The 14,659-nt window shown below is 39.1% G+C and overlaps 1 protein-coding gene across 1 annotated transcript in view; it reads left to right on the top strand.

The window, feature by feature from the left end:
* The window catches only part of LOC140240800 (endoplasmic reticulum transmembrane helix translocase-like), a 39,108-nt gene extending 26,150 nt beyond the window's left edge, over nt 1–12,958 (top strand). Inside the window, exons 12-27 of the mRNA XM_072320576.1 lie at nt 997–1,151; nt 1,770–1,945; nt 2,771–2,881; nt 3,075–3,200; nt 4,001–4,109; nt 4,691–4,803; nt 5,419–5,511; nt 5,893–5,989; nt 6,814–6,878; nt 7,879–8,031; nt 8,629–8,746; nt 9,263–9,459; nt 9,907–10,049; nt 10,843–10,954; nt 11,846–11,982; nt 12,844–12,958. Of these exons, the coding sequence (XP_072176677.1) occupies nt 997–1,151; nt 1,770–1,945; nt 2,771–2,881; nt 3,075–3,200; nt 4,001–4,109; nt 4,691–4,803; nt 5,419–5,511; nt 5,893–5,989; nt 6,814–6,878; nt 7,879–8,031; nt 8,629–8,746; nt 9,263–9,459; nt 9,907–10,049; nt 10,843–10,954; nt 11,846–11,982; nt 12,844–12,958 (2,020 nt within the window). The remainder of the gene's footprint in view (nt 1–996; nt 1,152–1,769; nt 1,946–2,770; nt 2,882–3,074; nt 3,201–4,000; nt 4,110–4,690; nt 4,804–5,418; nt 5,512–5,892; nt 5,990–6,813; nt 6,879–7,878; nt 8,032–8,628; nt 8,747–9,262; nt 9,460–9,906; nt 10,050–10,842; nt 10,955–11,845; nt 11,983–12,843) is intronic.
* Nucleotides 12,959–14,659: the final 1,701 nt, after the last annotated feature.

Below are 14,659 nucleotides of genomic sequence, written 5' to 3'. Positions count from 1 at the left end.
GTTTATTTCACTAATTCTCTCAGTTGTGTGATTATGGTGGTTGATCCATTTCGGTGTTAATTTCAGTCCGGCTTTGGTGCTTTGACGATTTCTCTTTTGACATGATTGATAATGTTTGTTTCCATGTGGTCACTTTGGGAACAGAAGTATGTTGGTTATAGTAGAATGTGCCTGCTGCTATCAGACCTCTGTGTGATGTTGTTATCAGCAAACAGCAGCAACATGTTACAAACTGCCCAAACACATAATCATAGCTTTGAATTCTTGCATTTCACGATCCTAGCTCCCCCATTCGGTTCAAGTGCGACAGTCGATTTAGCGCATAGCTTTCTACGAGGTGGATTGACGACACCTGTGCATGCCAGCTAACTAGGCTAGACAAATCCAGAAATCTGGTTCATGCTAGTTTTATTAACTCATCCCTCTTTTCTCCTCTGCTTGGAATATTGCCGTTAGTTTGATATTTCTTCAATTGGTCGATTTTCATTCTGTGAAATATTGGTCGACTTTCATTCTGCGAAATATTATGTATACGCCAAATATTTCGCGAGGTTTTTATTTTCGCGAATTTCGCGAATCAGGTGCTATTTGCGAAATTAAAGACATGCTAAAATATTGACTCTGATCCCGATGTGAATGTGACGTGCGCATGTGCATTTCTCTGTTCGGTGCAGGACTTTACGATCGCGAATTTAACCACTCGCGAAATCGTCGGGAATTCCCGATTCGCAAAACTTTAGACTCGCAAAATATATGGCGTATACAGTACTTGCCGGGTGTGTCGTCTTGGAAACAGCTGATGTTGATGTTAAGTAACAGAACTCCAGTAGCAGTGGTATACTAGAAACTTCTTTGTTGTCGACCCACAAGTGGGAAAATATGCCTCTCGTGGTATGGACATTGATGGCACATGGATTGTGAAACAGAGAATTATGATGCTGGATATATATATCTGATTTTTCTTTTCTTTTCGTGTGCTCTTTAACCTCTGCCCAGGGGCCGGGACAAGATGTGTGCCATCAGCAACGTTCCCTTGGAGACGGTCCAGGTCCTGGCCACATGTCACTCCCTGGCCCAGCTGGATGACACTCTGGTTGGGGACCCCCTGGAGAAGGCCACACTGACCGCTGTGGACTGGACACTCACCAAGGGTCAGTTTTACCAATGCAAGACACAAAAAATAATCACAGTTTGCGTCCTGTGCCTTTTTCAACTTTTGCAAAGGTCCCTGTCCTGTTGTAGAATTTCAGCAGTTGTGGTCAAAACTTGATAAAAGTTGTACAGTTTTGCAATAATTGCCAATTGTAGTGAAAGAGTTCTGAATAAGTCATTTGTAACATGTGAATGAAAGGTCATAAAAGAGTCACCATTCACAGTATAATTACATACATAAGTATACAGCAGGATTGATACAATCATGCTTTTAATTGATTTTCCCTTAAGATTTGCTGTTTTTGTTGTGGTATGTGAATTCACTTGGCATTTTATCCCAGTTTGGCCGGATATGTAAAGGAAAATCCTGAGTGATATATATTATGGTCTTTAAAGCAAAACTTTTTGTAATCTGTCTGTATCACTGACATCTAGATGCATAAAATATGGTCTATGCTTGAATTCAGAGATTTTGTAGATAGTCAAAGATCATGGAAGGGAGGTTTTTCACTTTAACTGGCATAGCAAAAAGTTTAGTTGAATACCTCACCCATGATTTTCTTAAAGTCACTACATCTTCCCCACCCTCCCCCCCCCCCCCCACACACACACACCAGGTGACGTTGTGATCCCTCAGCGATTTAGGAGCCAGCCCCTCAAGATCGTCACACGGTATCACTTCTCCAGCGCCCTCAAGCGCATGGCCGTGATCGTCTCACTACAGGAGCCTGGGTCAGTCGACTGCACCTACCTGGCAACGGTGAAGGGAGCTCCAGAGACACTCCGATCAATGGTAGGCAGCAAAGACAAATCAAAGATGGATGTAAAAAGTCTGCAAATCCATGACATGTATTTGATTTAAGCATGTGAAAGGCATGTCGCCTTAATATGTATATATCTGAGATGTACAAGTTTGAGAAAAAGAGATAAAGATAAACTGAAATTTGTTTCTCATTCAAGATTATCAGAGTTACGGATGTGTACATCTGTATGAATGATCGGACTATCATTATGTAAAATCCTTTGCATCTGCTTTATTGATCTGAAAGGGCAATGGAATGGCAAGAATAAAATACTGTGCTGATGAGGTTTTCAGGTGGAGCCAATTCTCATAAGATTCTTTTTATAGGGAATAGCCATGTTCATCAGTGTTTCTATTTAAAGTGAACTATTTCAAAATTGGCATGCCATTGAATTGAGCAAAGATGATATATTTCCAAGGTGAAAAATGAATGTGATTTTCAGTATATCAAGTAGCCTGTTGGTTCCCTTGATACCATTGATACTGTGGCACTAAATGTTGTGATAATCCTTTATATATATCCATGTTTCTAGTATCACTCGGATGCAGAGAGTGAATTGTCGTAATGACCAGAAATTTTACGTTTATGTCTGTATTTTTGTGTCGCTCACATACAATCAGCGAGTAGTTCTTCCCATCGCTCACAATTACCTTTTTTGCTCCCTCCTACACGTAGTTCTCGTTCATGCCCGATGAGTATGTCGCTCTGATATGTCTGTGCACCAGCTCAGCCAGATATGAACGGGAGGCTCTTCTTTACGTGTCATGCAAATTCTTTTTCTTCTTCTTTTTTTTTTTGCTCTCCTTTCTGCATAGTTCTCATTTGTCCCCGATAACTACGATGCGGTCCACTCAGAGATGTCCAGACAGGGTGCCCGGGTCCTGGCCCTGGGCCACAGGAAACTTGGCCATATGTCTTCACAGCAGGTGAGGGAACCTTTCAGCCATATATTGGAGCAGTTGACCACCCTATTATAATGCCAAGCCCATTAGTTGTGTGGATTTGTTACAGTTGGTGTTGTATGCTAACAGGGCTAGCATTAGAAGTTTGAATGTAACTCTGTGAAGCTTTAATTGTAGTCAGCAAACTCATCTATGCATTTTTTTTTTTCTTTGACAGCTACGAGACCTTAGCCGGGATGAGGTAGAGAAGGACCTCGTCTTTGCTGGCTTCGTCATCATCTCTTGCCCCCTCAAAGTGGACTCCAAGGCAGCCATCAAGGAGATCCAGCATGCCTCACACTATGTGAGTCATGTGACCATTATTCAGAGATTCAGACTTCAAAGGGGAACTTGCCCCAAATGTACATGTGGATTGAATTGATGCAGCATTATTTGTAGAACATATCAGTGGAGTTTGAGGAAAATTGCACTATCCATTGAAAAGTTTCATATAAATTCTTCAGTTTCAAGACCACTATCACTGGATGAGCAGATTACTACAGTTTGCAACTTCATTGCCAAACAACAATATAAAGAAAATAGAGAATTCAACACATTTTCATTTTTCTACCATAACGAAAAAGTATTTGACTTACCTCTTTCAGAAAGCAGGGGGTATAATATTACTCATAACATGTCAGTAACAAGTCAAAGGAATGTGTACTTTTCTTTTAAAAATGAAAATGATGATTTGTGGAATTCTCTTTACATTTTTTCATATTGTTCTTCAGTGGTGTCACAAACTATTGTAGTCTTCTTATCCAGCTATAGCAACATCAAAACTTTATGAATTCATAACAACTTGCAGCTGCCAGTATTAGCAAAAATTTCTATATTTCATGGGTCCCATGAGCAGATGCTTCATGCATTAGATTTGAATGAAATTAAAGCAAATACAAAAGCAAAATCAAAGTAAGTACAGCGGACCCGTGTTATAATGAAGTCTATGGGACCGGCAGTTTTCTTTCGTGATAACCAAACAAATGAACAATTAAAAACTTGCAAGTACATAATTTTCCGGCCTAAACTTTTACCTTGTAATCAGAGTGCACAGTATAATATACAAGTACATAAATGAGTAACTTTTGTTCCTCCCCTCTGTAGACTACCATGATAACAGGAGACAACCCCTTGACTGCCTGCCACGTGGCCAAGGAGCTTCGCTTTACAAGGAAACCTCACACACTCATCCTCAAGCCACCCTGTGAGACGGGTAGGTGTTACCATGGAGACACTGTGATTGAGTTGGTTTATGGGGCTGACAGCCTAGTGACGCTGATACAAAATATTTGTTACATGGTCAGCTATTAATGAAATATGTTCCGATAGTATGGCATTCATATTTTATTACTCAATCTGTGACTCTTACTTTTATAGCAACATATTTTGTTTTATTTCTCAATCTGTAACTCTTAATTTTATACCAGTGGAAACTTAAGGATTATCATTGCTAGTGCAATAGTAAACCTTTTCATTGTTGTAGTGGTGTTGTTTCCACTTTGTTAGGTTGTTGGAATGTGGCAGAGAGTACCATTTCTGGGCTTGTTTATTATTTGCACAAAAGGAATCAAATCTAGAGTAGGGAAGTTTCCTGAAAGCATGAATATCCTCTCATGTCTTGACAACAAAATGTAAACAAATCTTCCCAATTTGGGCATTGCTTTTTAACCCCTGGGGTGCATTTCACATGCAGGTACATGTGTATCTGCCTGATAACTCCTTGGAACTTCTCTGATATGGTAAATGTTGCCACTCCTGTGAATGTGTCTACCTGATTCCTCCCCCCTTGCACAGAGTCTGATGAGTGGCATTGGCAGGCCATCGACGACTCGGTGACATATCCCATGGTCCCCTCCCAGGAAGAGAGACGGCTGCTATTGGCTAGTGATCTCTGCCTCACAGGAGAGGTATGCTCCAGACGTAGCTCTCCGGAAAATGAAAATAATTCAAACTGAAATTGCTTGTGCACCTCACACATCTAATTTTTGTTTAAAAGAGATTACAAATATCATGATTTTTCTTCTGTATGTATTTGATTTATGCATTGGCACTAAAATGAATGCAAAGAATATATGCAGAGTTCCTTTAGGAAAGTATATTTATGCTTTCTTAATTTGTTTCTGCCCATGAATTCCAAGGTTGGGTTTTAAAATACATTACACCACTTTGAAAATTCTGTGAATACGGAAATTTAACTGTTTGGTAAAATTTGATGAAGTTGATATGTTTATATGCCCAATGATAAAACATGTACATGTAATTGTAGTTTGTTTAGGTGAATTAGTTCTGTTATTAGGAGCATGTTTATTTTTGGCGAAATCAAGAACACAAAATTTGTCTCGGTGAACTGTGCGCAAACAAATTTGCTCTTTTAGAGTAGTGGCATGCATGACATTGCAGAGAGTCGGGAGAGGCTAATACTGACATGCAGCATTTATTCTTTCCACTAACTCAAACACACGCATGATGGTAATCAGTCATTTGTTTTATTTTTGTTTTCCCCTTTTGGTCAATCTTTGCAGGCCATCACACATCTCCAAGCCACAAACCAGTCTTTCCTGAACACCATACTGCCAAAAGTCAAAGTGTTTGCCAGAGTTGCACCAAAACAAAAGGTACAGTATATAGTGATACTTTTCTGTCAAGTTATCTGATTATTATGCTTTATGCGGGGCATCATCTGGGAAAGAAATTAATGCAAGCATTTTATCTAAAAATGTGTTGCCACTGGAAGTATTACGTATGAATTCCGTGAAGGGTTTGAAAATTCTGTATCAAAAGCAATTGAGTATATGACCAAGTTATTGCCAGAATGAGAGAAAAATTTTCGTGCACTTTCTGAAATATTAGCAGTGAATGATGGTAATCATGATAGAATGATTCCAGGCATCAAAGTGCAGAAATGTTTGTGTGGACACGGTTGGTTAATATGTGGGTAGTTTAATTCTGCCTCACTTCTGGATGCAGATAAATGGCATTTTCTCTTTTTCTAACAGGAGTACGTCATCACCACCCTAAAGAGTTTAGGCTTTACCACCCTCATGTGTGGAGATGGTACCAATGATGTGGGTGCCCTCAAACATGCACACGTTGGTAAGTCTATGTCTAGTCTTTTTGCAGACTTATATTCAAAATAGGTCAATGGGCGTGCGCTGTCACGTCATGACTTCGGTGACGATGATGTTCTTTTTGTGCATTCTCTTGGCACCTGCCCAGGTTCCAACTTGAACGATGCCAGCGGCTATGTGCAGTCATCCAAAATGTGTCGCACATTGCTGTTATAGGATGGTATTCAAATATTGATATTCGAACGCCAGTGACAGAGGTGTAAAGTAGAGAAATCATTGTTGTACATTCACCTCTAGCAGTAATCCTGATTATCTATTTCAGGCAAGGTTAAAATATTTGCCCACTGAAAATAGGCTGGATCTCGCCCTTTCGTTTTGAAAGCTTGGCAAGAGATTTTTTATTTTCCAATGCAGAGTTATGAAGAGTTGTAGGAGAAGCCAACTTAACTATCAGCTGTGATTCCTTATGATATACAATGTAAGGCCCTGATTCCTGTAGACTTCTGGACCAGTTGCAGGACAAAATATTGTGCATGTTAGGCTGTTGTTCTCAGTTATTACTGTTGTAGACAGGTATCGTTTCCAGCTCTAAGCATTCCAGCTGACTGTATATAACCTGGTTCTTAACAATGCAGTTGCGTCAATATGTCAACGAAGTGTGCCCTAAGATTTGAAGAACCGAGCTGTCATTATTATTACTTTTTTTGTACATTGTTTATGCACAGACTTTGCAGTAATGAAAAGATACAGAATTAGTTGATGGGTATTGCTTGATACATCAAATGACAGTCATTGTTTGCAAGCATAGGTTTAACCCGAATGAATCATTTGTCATTTCTTTGCCAAAAGGCGTGGCTCTCCTCTCCAATATTCCAGGAAGGGTGATTAAAGACAAGAAGAAGCAGAAAGATGAGGTATGGAGTGGGGCATTAAGGCTCCAAACAGCGTTAGCTTAGACCTGAGGCTACGTTTCACGCTTGTCTGATGTGCACTTGCTTATAATGAATGCGCGACATAAATACTGGTTGCTGATTGGGTCGTGATGCAGTCACATGACTAATGCAAGAGCATAAAAATTGTAGATTATTGCAAGCAGTAATGTCACGTCAGGTAATATAATTCCATAATTTGACTGGCTGCAGACGGGGCTTAAATGAAATGATGTGTATTTATTTAGACCATACAATATAATATATATTGCCTTGTCTGTTCTGTTATATATTGACTTGACAGTCCCATAGGAGTTGTGATTTCACATTGAGACAATTTTTTTTTCCCCTCAGCACTGCCTGCCTAGGAAAAATATAATCTCGTGGGCAAAAATATAGCTCCAGCATGGATGGAAGGTGTCATATTACACTTCTTTAGAGGCAAAATCTGCAAAATATCATGTGAAGTCCTGGACAAGTTCCACCTGCTTTTGCATGCATTTTATTTTTGTCCAACAGTTATGTGAATGTGTTTTCTCTTCTCTCTTTGTACACCATACAATTTTAGTTGTTTGTTTGTCTGTGTGTTTGTCTGTGTGTTCAACACCTAATACATTTTGCAGATCATCAGTCTGTAAGTTTGTGCCTGTAAACAATTTTCTCTCACACTGATGCACGGATAACATTCAGTAGAAAAAAAAAAAAGAAATATAAATGAAAAAAGAAAAAGATTTGCTGTGTTGTGTGAAATTTGTTGTCATAATTTCTAATAGTTTCATCGCAAGATACACCTGTGTAGCTTGGGTCTCTATCAATTACGCCACATGTGCAGGATGCATCAAACTGCTGGTTGCTGATCTTGTATTACTTACATAGTTCCCTCAATCTCAGGGAGAGGTGGGCCTGGTGATTTATTGCATACGCATGTGTCAATAAAATGTGTGAAAAGATCATAAACTTGTACGTTTTACACTCGCCAATGCAGATGGGAGATGGGGTGACAGACGGCAAGCAGGCCAAGAACTCAGCGGCCCCCGAAAAGGCCCTCCCAGGCCCATCACACGGGGGAAGGCATGGGGCTGGTGGAGGCAAGGCAGCACGTCAAAGAGCCATAGCTAGGGGAGAAGACCTCACAAGGGTTAGTCACAGCCTGATCTTTCATTCATGGAACTATCTCTCTTTTTTCTGGGATAGCATTTGAAACTTTAACTTTCTCTGGCAAAAAAAAAAAAAGATTTTTTTTTAATATTTTATTTTATTTTTTTTTATTTATTTATTTTTTTTTTGGGGGGGGGGGGACAAACAGACAAATAAGTTTAGTTAAAGGGACTGTATAGTTTTGGTTGACACCTAATTTCAGGTTTCTAACATTTTTGGTGAGAAACCACTGATCAATATGGGACAGTATGCTGTTAGGAGCAAGATTGATCATGATGATAAGTGCTGATACCTACTCTGATTTACCATTTACCATTTATCTTTTCATCCAATTATTAAAATATGTTGTTGCTCTTTTTTTTTACATAGATGTGTTTTTATGTTGTTTTTTGTTCATTGTACATATCATTAAGTGCAGTTTCCCAATTTCTAACAAACAAAACTAGTTATTTTGCCTTTAGAATGAAAATATGCATGGATAGATTTTTTTTTAACCATTGATTTATTTGCTTATTTTTGTCAAAAGGGTTTGTGTGACCTTTTGGGTACTAATACTCACATGTTCAATCCCTTACAGAAAAAGATTAATGCCCTTCTGAAGGATATTGAGGAGCAAGACCAGCCTCAGGTTGTGAAGCTAGGTGATGCCAGTATAGCCTCACCATTTACCTCCAAACTCTCATCAGTGCAATGTGGTATGTGTGGAGGACCAATTTCTTTTAAGTTATTCTTTGATTTTCCGCCCATGACCCTTTTCTTTCCTGTATGTTCTTTCTCTGTTTTCCATTTTTGTGTGTGTGGTTTTTTTTTTTCAGTCTGTCCGTCCGTCCATCCGTAATCAATTTTGTGAACAGCAGAACTTAAATGTTAGAGGAATCCAAATGAAACTTGGCATATGTATGTTGTATGAATGGACAAAGTTGTGCCTATCAACTCTTAGTTGCATGTACTGAAGGTCAAAGGTCAAGGTTAAATTCTTGAAATTTCCCTATTTCACCCATATCTATGTAATGCCTCAAGGATTTTTCCTTGAAACTTAGTGTATACATGCATTACCAGATAAAGATTCTCTTGGGCAAGTTTTGGACCATGGGGTGAAAGGTCAAGAGAAAATACTAGATTTTACTTGTTTTCACCATATCTTGGAAATGGCTCAAGATATCTCTATGAAACTTGGCATATGTGTGCACCACTTTTACTCTTCGCTGCAGTGTGTCACATCATCAAGCAGGGCCGCTGCACGCTGGTCACCACTCTCCAGATGTTCAAGATCCTGGCCCTCAACGCTCTCATCCTGGCCTACAGCCAGAGTGTGCTGTACCTGGACGGGGTCAAGTTCAGCGACGCCCAGGCCACACTACAGGGTCTCCTATTGGCCGGCTGTTTTCTATTTATTTCAAGGTCAAAGGTTAGTTCATGCCATGATGTCAAATTACTTGGAGTATTAATGATAGTAATGACAAATTGCCACATCCAGTGAAATCTTCTCCAAATTGTTGTTTCTCTTCAGCACAAAATATGTGTGTGTCTATATGTTTCTGTATATGATGAAGTGATTTGCATATTTCTGTGTATGATTGAGTGTATGCACATTGTGATATGTTTCTGTGCATGGTTGATCTTATTTACATGTATTTGTGTTCATATGTTTCTGAGTATGATTTAGTGTATGTATGTGTGTGTGTATCGATATGTTTCTGTCTGTGATTGGATGTATCAAAATGTTTGTGTTTTTATGTTTCTGTGTATTATTGAGTGTATTTACATGTGTGTGCATATTGACTTTCTCAAATATGACTTGTGGATAATTGTTGTCTAACTCTATAGTCTCCGTTGCTCCTTTCCCCCACACCAGCCTCTGAAGGTGCTATCTAGGAGTCGGCCCCTGCCGAACATATTCAACGTGTACACAGTGCTGACGGTCATGTCTCAGTTCGCCGTCCACTTCTTCTGCCTCATGTATCTTGTCCAGGAGGCCAAGGCCAGGTCCCCCAAGAGGTCAGTGTTCAAGCAAAGTTCCATTTTCCCCCATCTGTAAGGAAATTTTTGTGCATTTAGCAAAACATTTAAGCTAGCGCTAAAATAAAAACGCACAATTTCTTGCTTGTTATATGAAATGTAATTCTGTACGTCTGTGATTTCAAGTTAGGTATACAACTGCTATGTTATTTCTAGTTTTCTTCATGTTCGCTAGTCCTGTAGAGTGAATGAGTTTGCTGTCGTAATGTGGACCAGGTATCTTTTACAATAGTAAGAGGACAATTCAACTCAAAGAAGATGCTCCTAGCTCTATGCATACATCACAATATGTGTGGCATGTCATATGTAGTTTTTGCTTGCAAGTTTAGCCCAATGAGAAAAAAGAAGAAGTTCAGCCCAATGCATTGGTTTTCTGTAGTATTTAATGATAGGGTAGGCAAATATAATAGCTTTTTACAAAATGCTCCTACTAAGTACTTCCACATAAGTAAATGTAGCTTGAAGGACAGAAAAGGCTCAAAGCATCAGGAGTAAATTTTTTTTAGGGACGAGGGAAGAAGATTTACAAGGTGGTTGCTCAAATGTTTGGAAATGGGTATCTTTAAAGAAACCTCGATGAAACCAAATATTTCACACTTTGCAGTGGAACTTTAGACTTCTAATGCTGTTTGTGAAATGATGATTTTGAAGTATTTGGATAACCTGTCACTTTCTGTGTGTGTTGCTTCTTTTTTTTAACTTGTGTTAAAAATAAATAACCTCAGTAAGTTGTATCTATTTGGATGTGTGCTTGTTTGTTTTTTCCACGCAGGGAGGAGAAGTTTGCTGACCTAGAGAAGGATTTCGAGCCAAACCTGGTCAACAGCACAGTCTATATATTGTCCATGATGTTGCAGATTAGCACCTTTGCTGTAAACTACAAGGTGAGCAGGTCTTTTGTTCACTGTAAACTACAAGGTGAGCAGGTCTTTTGTTCACTGTTTGAAGTGTTTCTTTCTGGGATTTAGAGCAGCCAAGTCTCCCTGACTCTGTAGGGAGGCTCCCCTGAAATCTCTTCGCATCCATTGAAGGAGACACATGAGAGGCAGCGAAGAAGTACGAGGAACAAACTTGCTATAATCTCGAGATGATATGTGATGACATTTTTATTCTTGAGAGTTAAAATATATATCACAGTGGGCTCTATTGCACAAAAAGTGGTTTGTACTTGCATCTGAAATCTCTATCATCCAGTCACATTTTCAGATGTGGAGGTTCCTGCATTTTATACTTTTCTTCTCGGACCTTGCATTCAGATCCACATTTTTTATATACCACTGCCAAGTTTGCTAATTGCCCCCCCCCCCCCCCCCCAGTGTAAACAAGTTACATATAAGCCACAACGGCTGAACACTGGCAATAATCCAATGGTCCCATATAAATTTACTTGTCCATCATGACCAGTAAAATGACAAAAATGATGTTGTTGGAGCCAGTTGAAAAAGAGTGCCAGTAAAATTTGGACCAGTTGCTGTGAAAGTGGAAATTTTCGCGGTATAGAAATTTTCTTGCATTTTGCGCAACCAGAAACAAATGCGAAAATAAAAGCATGCGAATATTTTTGCTTGCCGTATGTTCCAGTAGTTGATGTCTTGATTCCGCAGAATTAAAAACATGCAAAACTCTTCTTACCCGGCCAAGCGCAAAAAATTAGTCGCGGAAAATATCCACTTTTACAGTAGTGTGCAGCCCTGCATAAGGGTAGTGGAGACAGTAACTTGTCAGGATTGTTTTGTTTTAATTGGTATGTGTGTTTCCCCCCCCCCCCCCTACAGGGTCATCCATTCATGGAGTCCCTGAGGGATAACAAGCCCCTCCTCTACAGTCTCTTCTTCTCCACCGTGGCCGTGTTCGCCCTAGTCTCCGGCGTCGTGCCTGACATCTCCGACCAGTTTGAGATAGTTGAGTTTACGGACTACTGATGTAAGTATTGTAGTAGTAGTTACTTCATTGTGTATGCAACATACATAGGAAGGAGTATTCATAACTCTTGTTTGAAGTGCAAAACAGTTCACATATGCCTAAGAAATGTGTGAAATAACACTGTAATAACACAATTTCATTTGAGTACCAACAAAATTGCGAGATGTTAGCCAAAAAATTTTTGCCACAAGTATGACGGTCTATAGTCAGTTTGCTTAATGTCAAATTTTGATATTACCGTTACACAGCAGATAAAAACACCAAATTTGGAGAGATGATCCCTCAGGTCCTACTCATTGATATTTGAATAGGAAAATTATCTATTCTGGAAAATTCTTATTTTCATAGTATAAATGCTGAATTTCATTTTGCAGAAAATTTCGTGTGCATGAAACTTTTGCAAATTTCGCGAGGAGGCAAGATTGCGAAAGCAAATGCGCACATTTCTAAACAATGCATTGAATGCCAGTGACAATTCGCGGAAGTTTTATGTCGCGAAAAATAACAAAATAACTGCACCGCCTATTATCCTATGGCAGATTACCAATTGCTCTTTGTGCACATGCAACTAGCTGTGCAGCTAAAAGTTCAAAAAGTTCAAATATGCATTGTACAATTGTTGTGTGAGAGCACAGCACACACACATGCGGAGTGAAGTTTGCCATTACTACTGAAGGAATGCACTCAAACCCCCCCCCCCCCCCCCCCTTGTGATCAGAGACATTTTACATGCAAATTTGTAGTATGCCCTCTATAGGCAGTGAGTATATAACCTCTTTGGTATCATCCCACTTTTATATCATGTAGTAATTTCTTTTTTCCTTCTCTTTCTATCTCTATCTTTCTGTCTCAAACAGTTCCGATTTCTTGTGTTTCAAGTCCTGGTGGGCGACATGGCAGCTGCTTTCATCATCGACAGATTTCTACAATTCTTCCTGGGAACGGCCAGATTGCAGGAGTCATAGTAGTCAGTATCGTTGCTCTAGCGAATTAGAAATGTTATTATACAAAGATATAATTTATATGCATATTTCTTAGAATTACAAAATGAGAAATCATCTACATGTATTGTGAAATTATGCTAATTTCTCTTTTCCATAATGAAGTTGTTTCCTCTCGTTGATTTTTTTTTTCTTGATTTGTGGAGAGTTGGTGGTATGATGTAATCATATTTAGTATATTTGATTGAACTCTTAAATGTCATTGGTTAGTATGGGTTCATGCCAGAATATCCACGGCTCAACAAACTTTGGACAATCATACAAATAAAGTGCTTTTGCATGTAGTAACATGGAAGATCTACCGTACACACCAGGCCAGACCAACTAGACATTTAGTTACAACAGCCTGTAACTCATGCGGGCAAGAAGCATTATACAGCTGTGTCTTGAGCAAAGGCTAGTCTCTTTTGTCTAAAAATGGATGAGTCATGTATAAAACATTTTACAACAGTTGATACTTGGTTATTTAAATCATGTATAAGATGTATATGCACCTTTTTTCCCCCAAGGCAACTTTTAGACACCAAAAGTACTACCAAGGACATAGTAGGAAGATAAAGGAGACATTTTTATCTTCCCTGTTGGGCATTGTTCAATGGCAGTATTGAATTTCAGGTGGGATAAAAGTGGGGCTTTCCTAAACTGTCATAGTCCACAAGCATCGGTATGTCTTTAAGTCACTTATCATGGTATTTTGAAAAACGGGATGTGTATCCACTCAGTTTGTAAAGATTTGTTAATGCAATCGTGACTATATAACATAGGACCAGAATAAGACATGACACGACATACATGGAACCTACCAGTATTCAGTTTTTTCATCACTTTGTTCGAAGTTTCTACAAACACCTCAATCATATAGAATTTTAATTAAAGAGTGCTGAATGAAGATATGCTGGGGGGGGGGGGGGGAATTCAGGCTTTTTGAATATAGCTACTGGTGTAACTATAAACATAAGATGAATGCCAAGTTTAGTACTTGCCATAGATATTTCCAGTATTCTGCAGTGTTGATAGTACATGTGTGGGCTCTTCTATAAGCCACATTCTTCAGAGGCATGTTTGTCGGCAAACAATCAGTTGTTGGGGTTTTTTTATTTAGTGTGTGTGTGTGTCGATGTAATCATTTTATGTTTTCCAGTGTGATATGCAAGAAAGAACAAGATTCCATCATTCCCTCACTTGTATATACATGTGCTGCAGAAAAACCGAGTAACATTGAGTAAGCAAGAACACTGTCTGGATTCAGTAACCTTTTTCCCTGTAGTACATCCAGTGAGAATACCACCTGTTCCTTATGGTCGTGTTTGAACTGGATAATGTCATAGCTTACTGTATGACTCGCTGACTATGAAACTACAACCATAGATAACTTGTTGAAATCTTTTGCATTGCATCAAAAGCAGTTTTCTCATGTAAGTAGTAGGTAGCGTAGAGTGGCAATGAAAGACATAAACTGACCACACGCAACTTGCGCTCTTTTTGTCAAGCTGAAATGAATTTGTCTCCTTCATTTTCTCTGTGAGGATACCATACCCAGATTTCATTAGAACTGTCCTTTCCTGCCATAAAAGGACTCTACGTCAGAATCTCAACCTCGAAGGAAATGTCAGGTGCTTTGATTAATTAACTTGGAAATTGTTCCTTTTCCTGTAATTCTCACAC

The sequence above is a fragment of the Diadema setosum genome, chromosome 17 (genome assembly GCF_964275005.1).
Source record: "Diadema setosum chromosome 17, eeDiaSeto1, whole genome shotgun sequence".
Lineage (NCBI taxonomy): Eukaryota > Metazoa > Echinodermata > Echinoidea > Diadematoida > Diadematidae > Diadema > Diadema setosum.
Note: the sequence above shows the minus strand (reverse complement) of the source record. Positions and strands in the feature narration are given on the sequence as shown.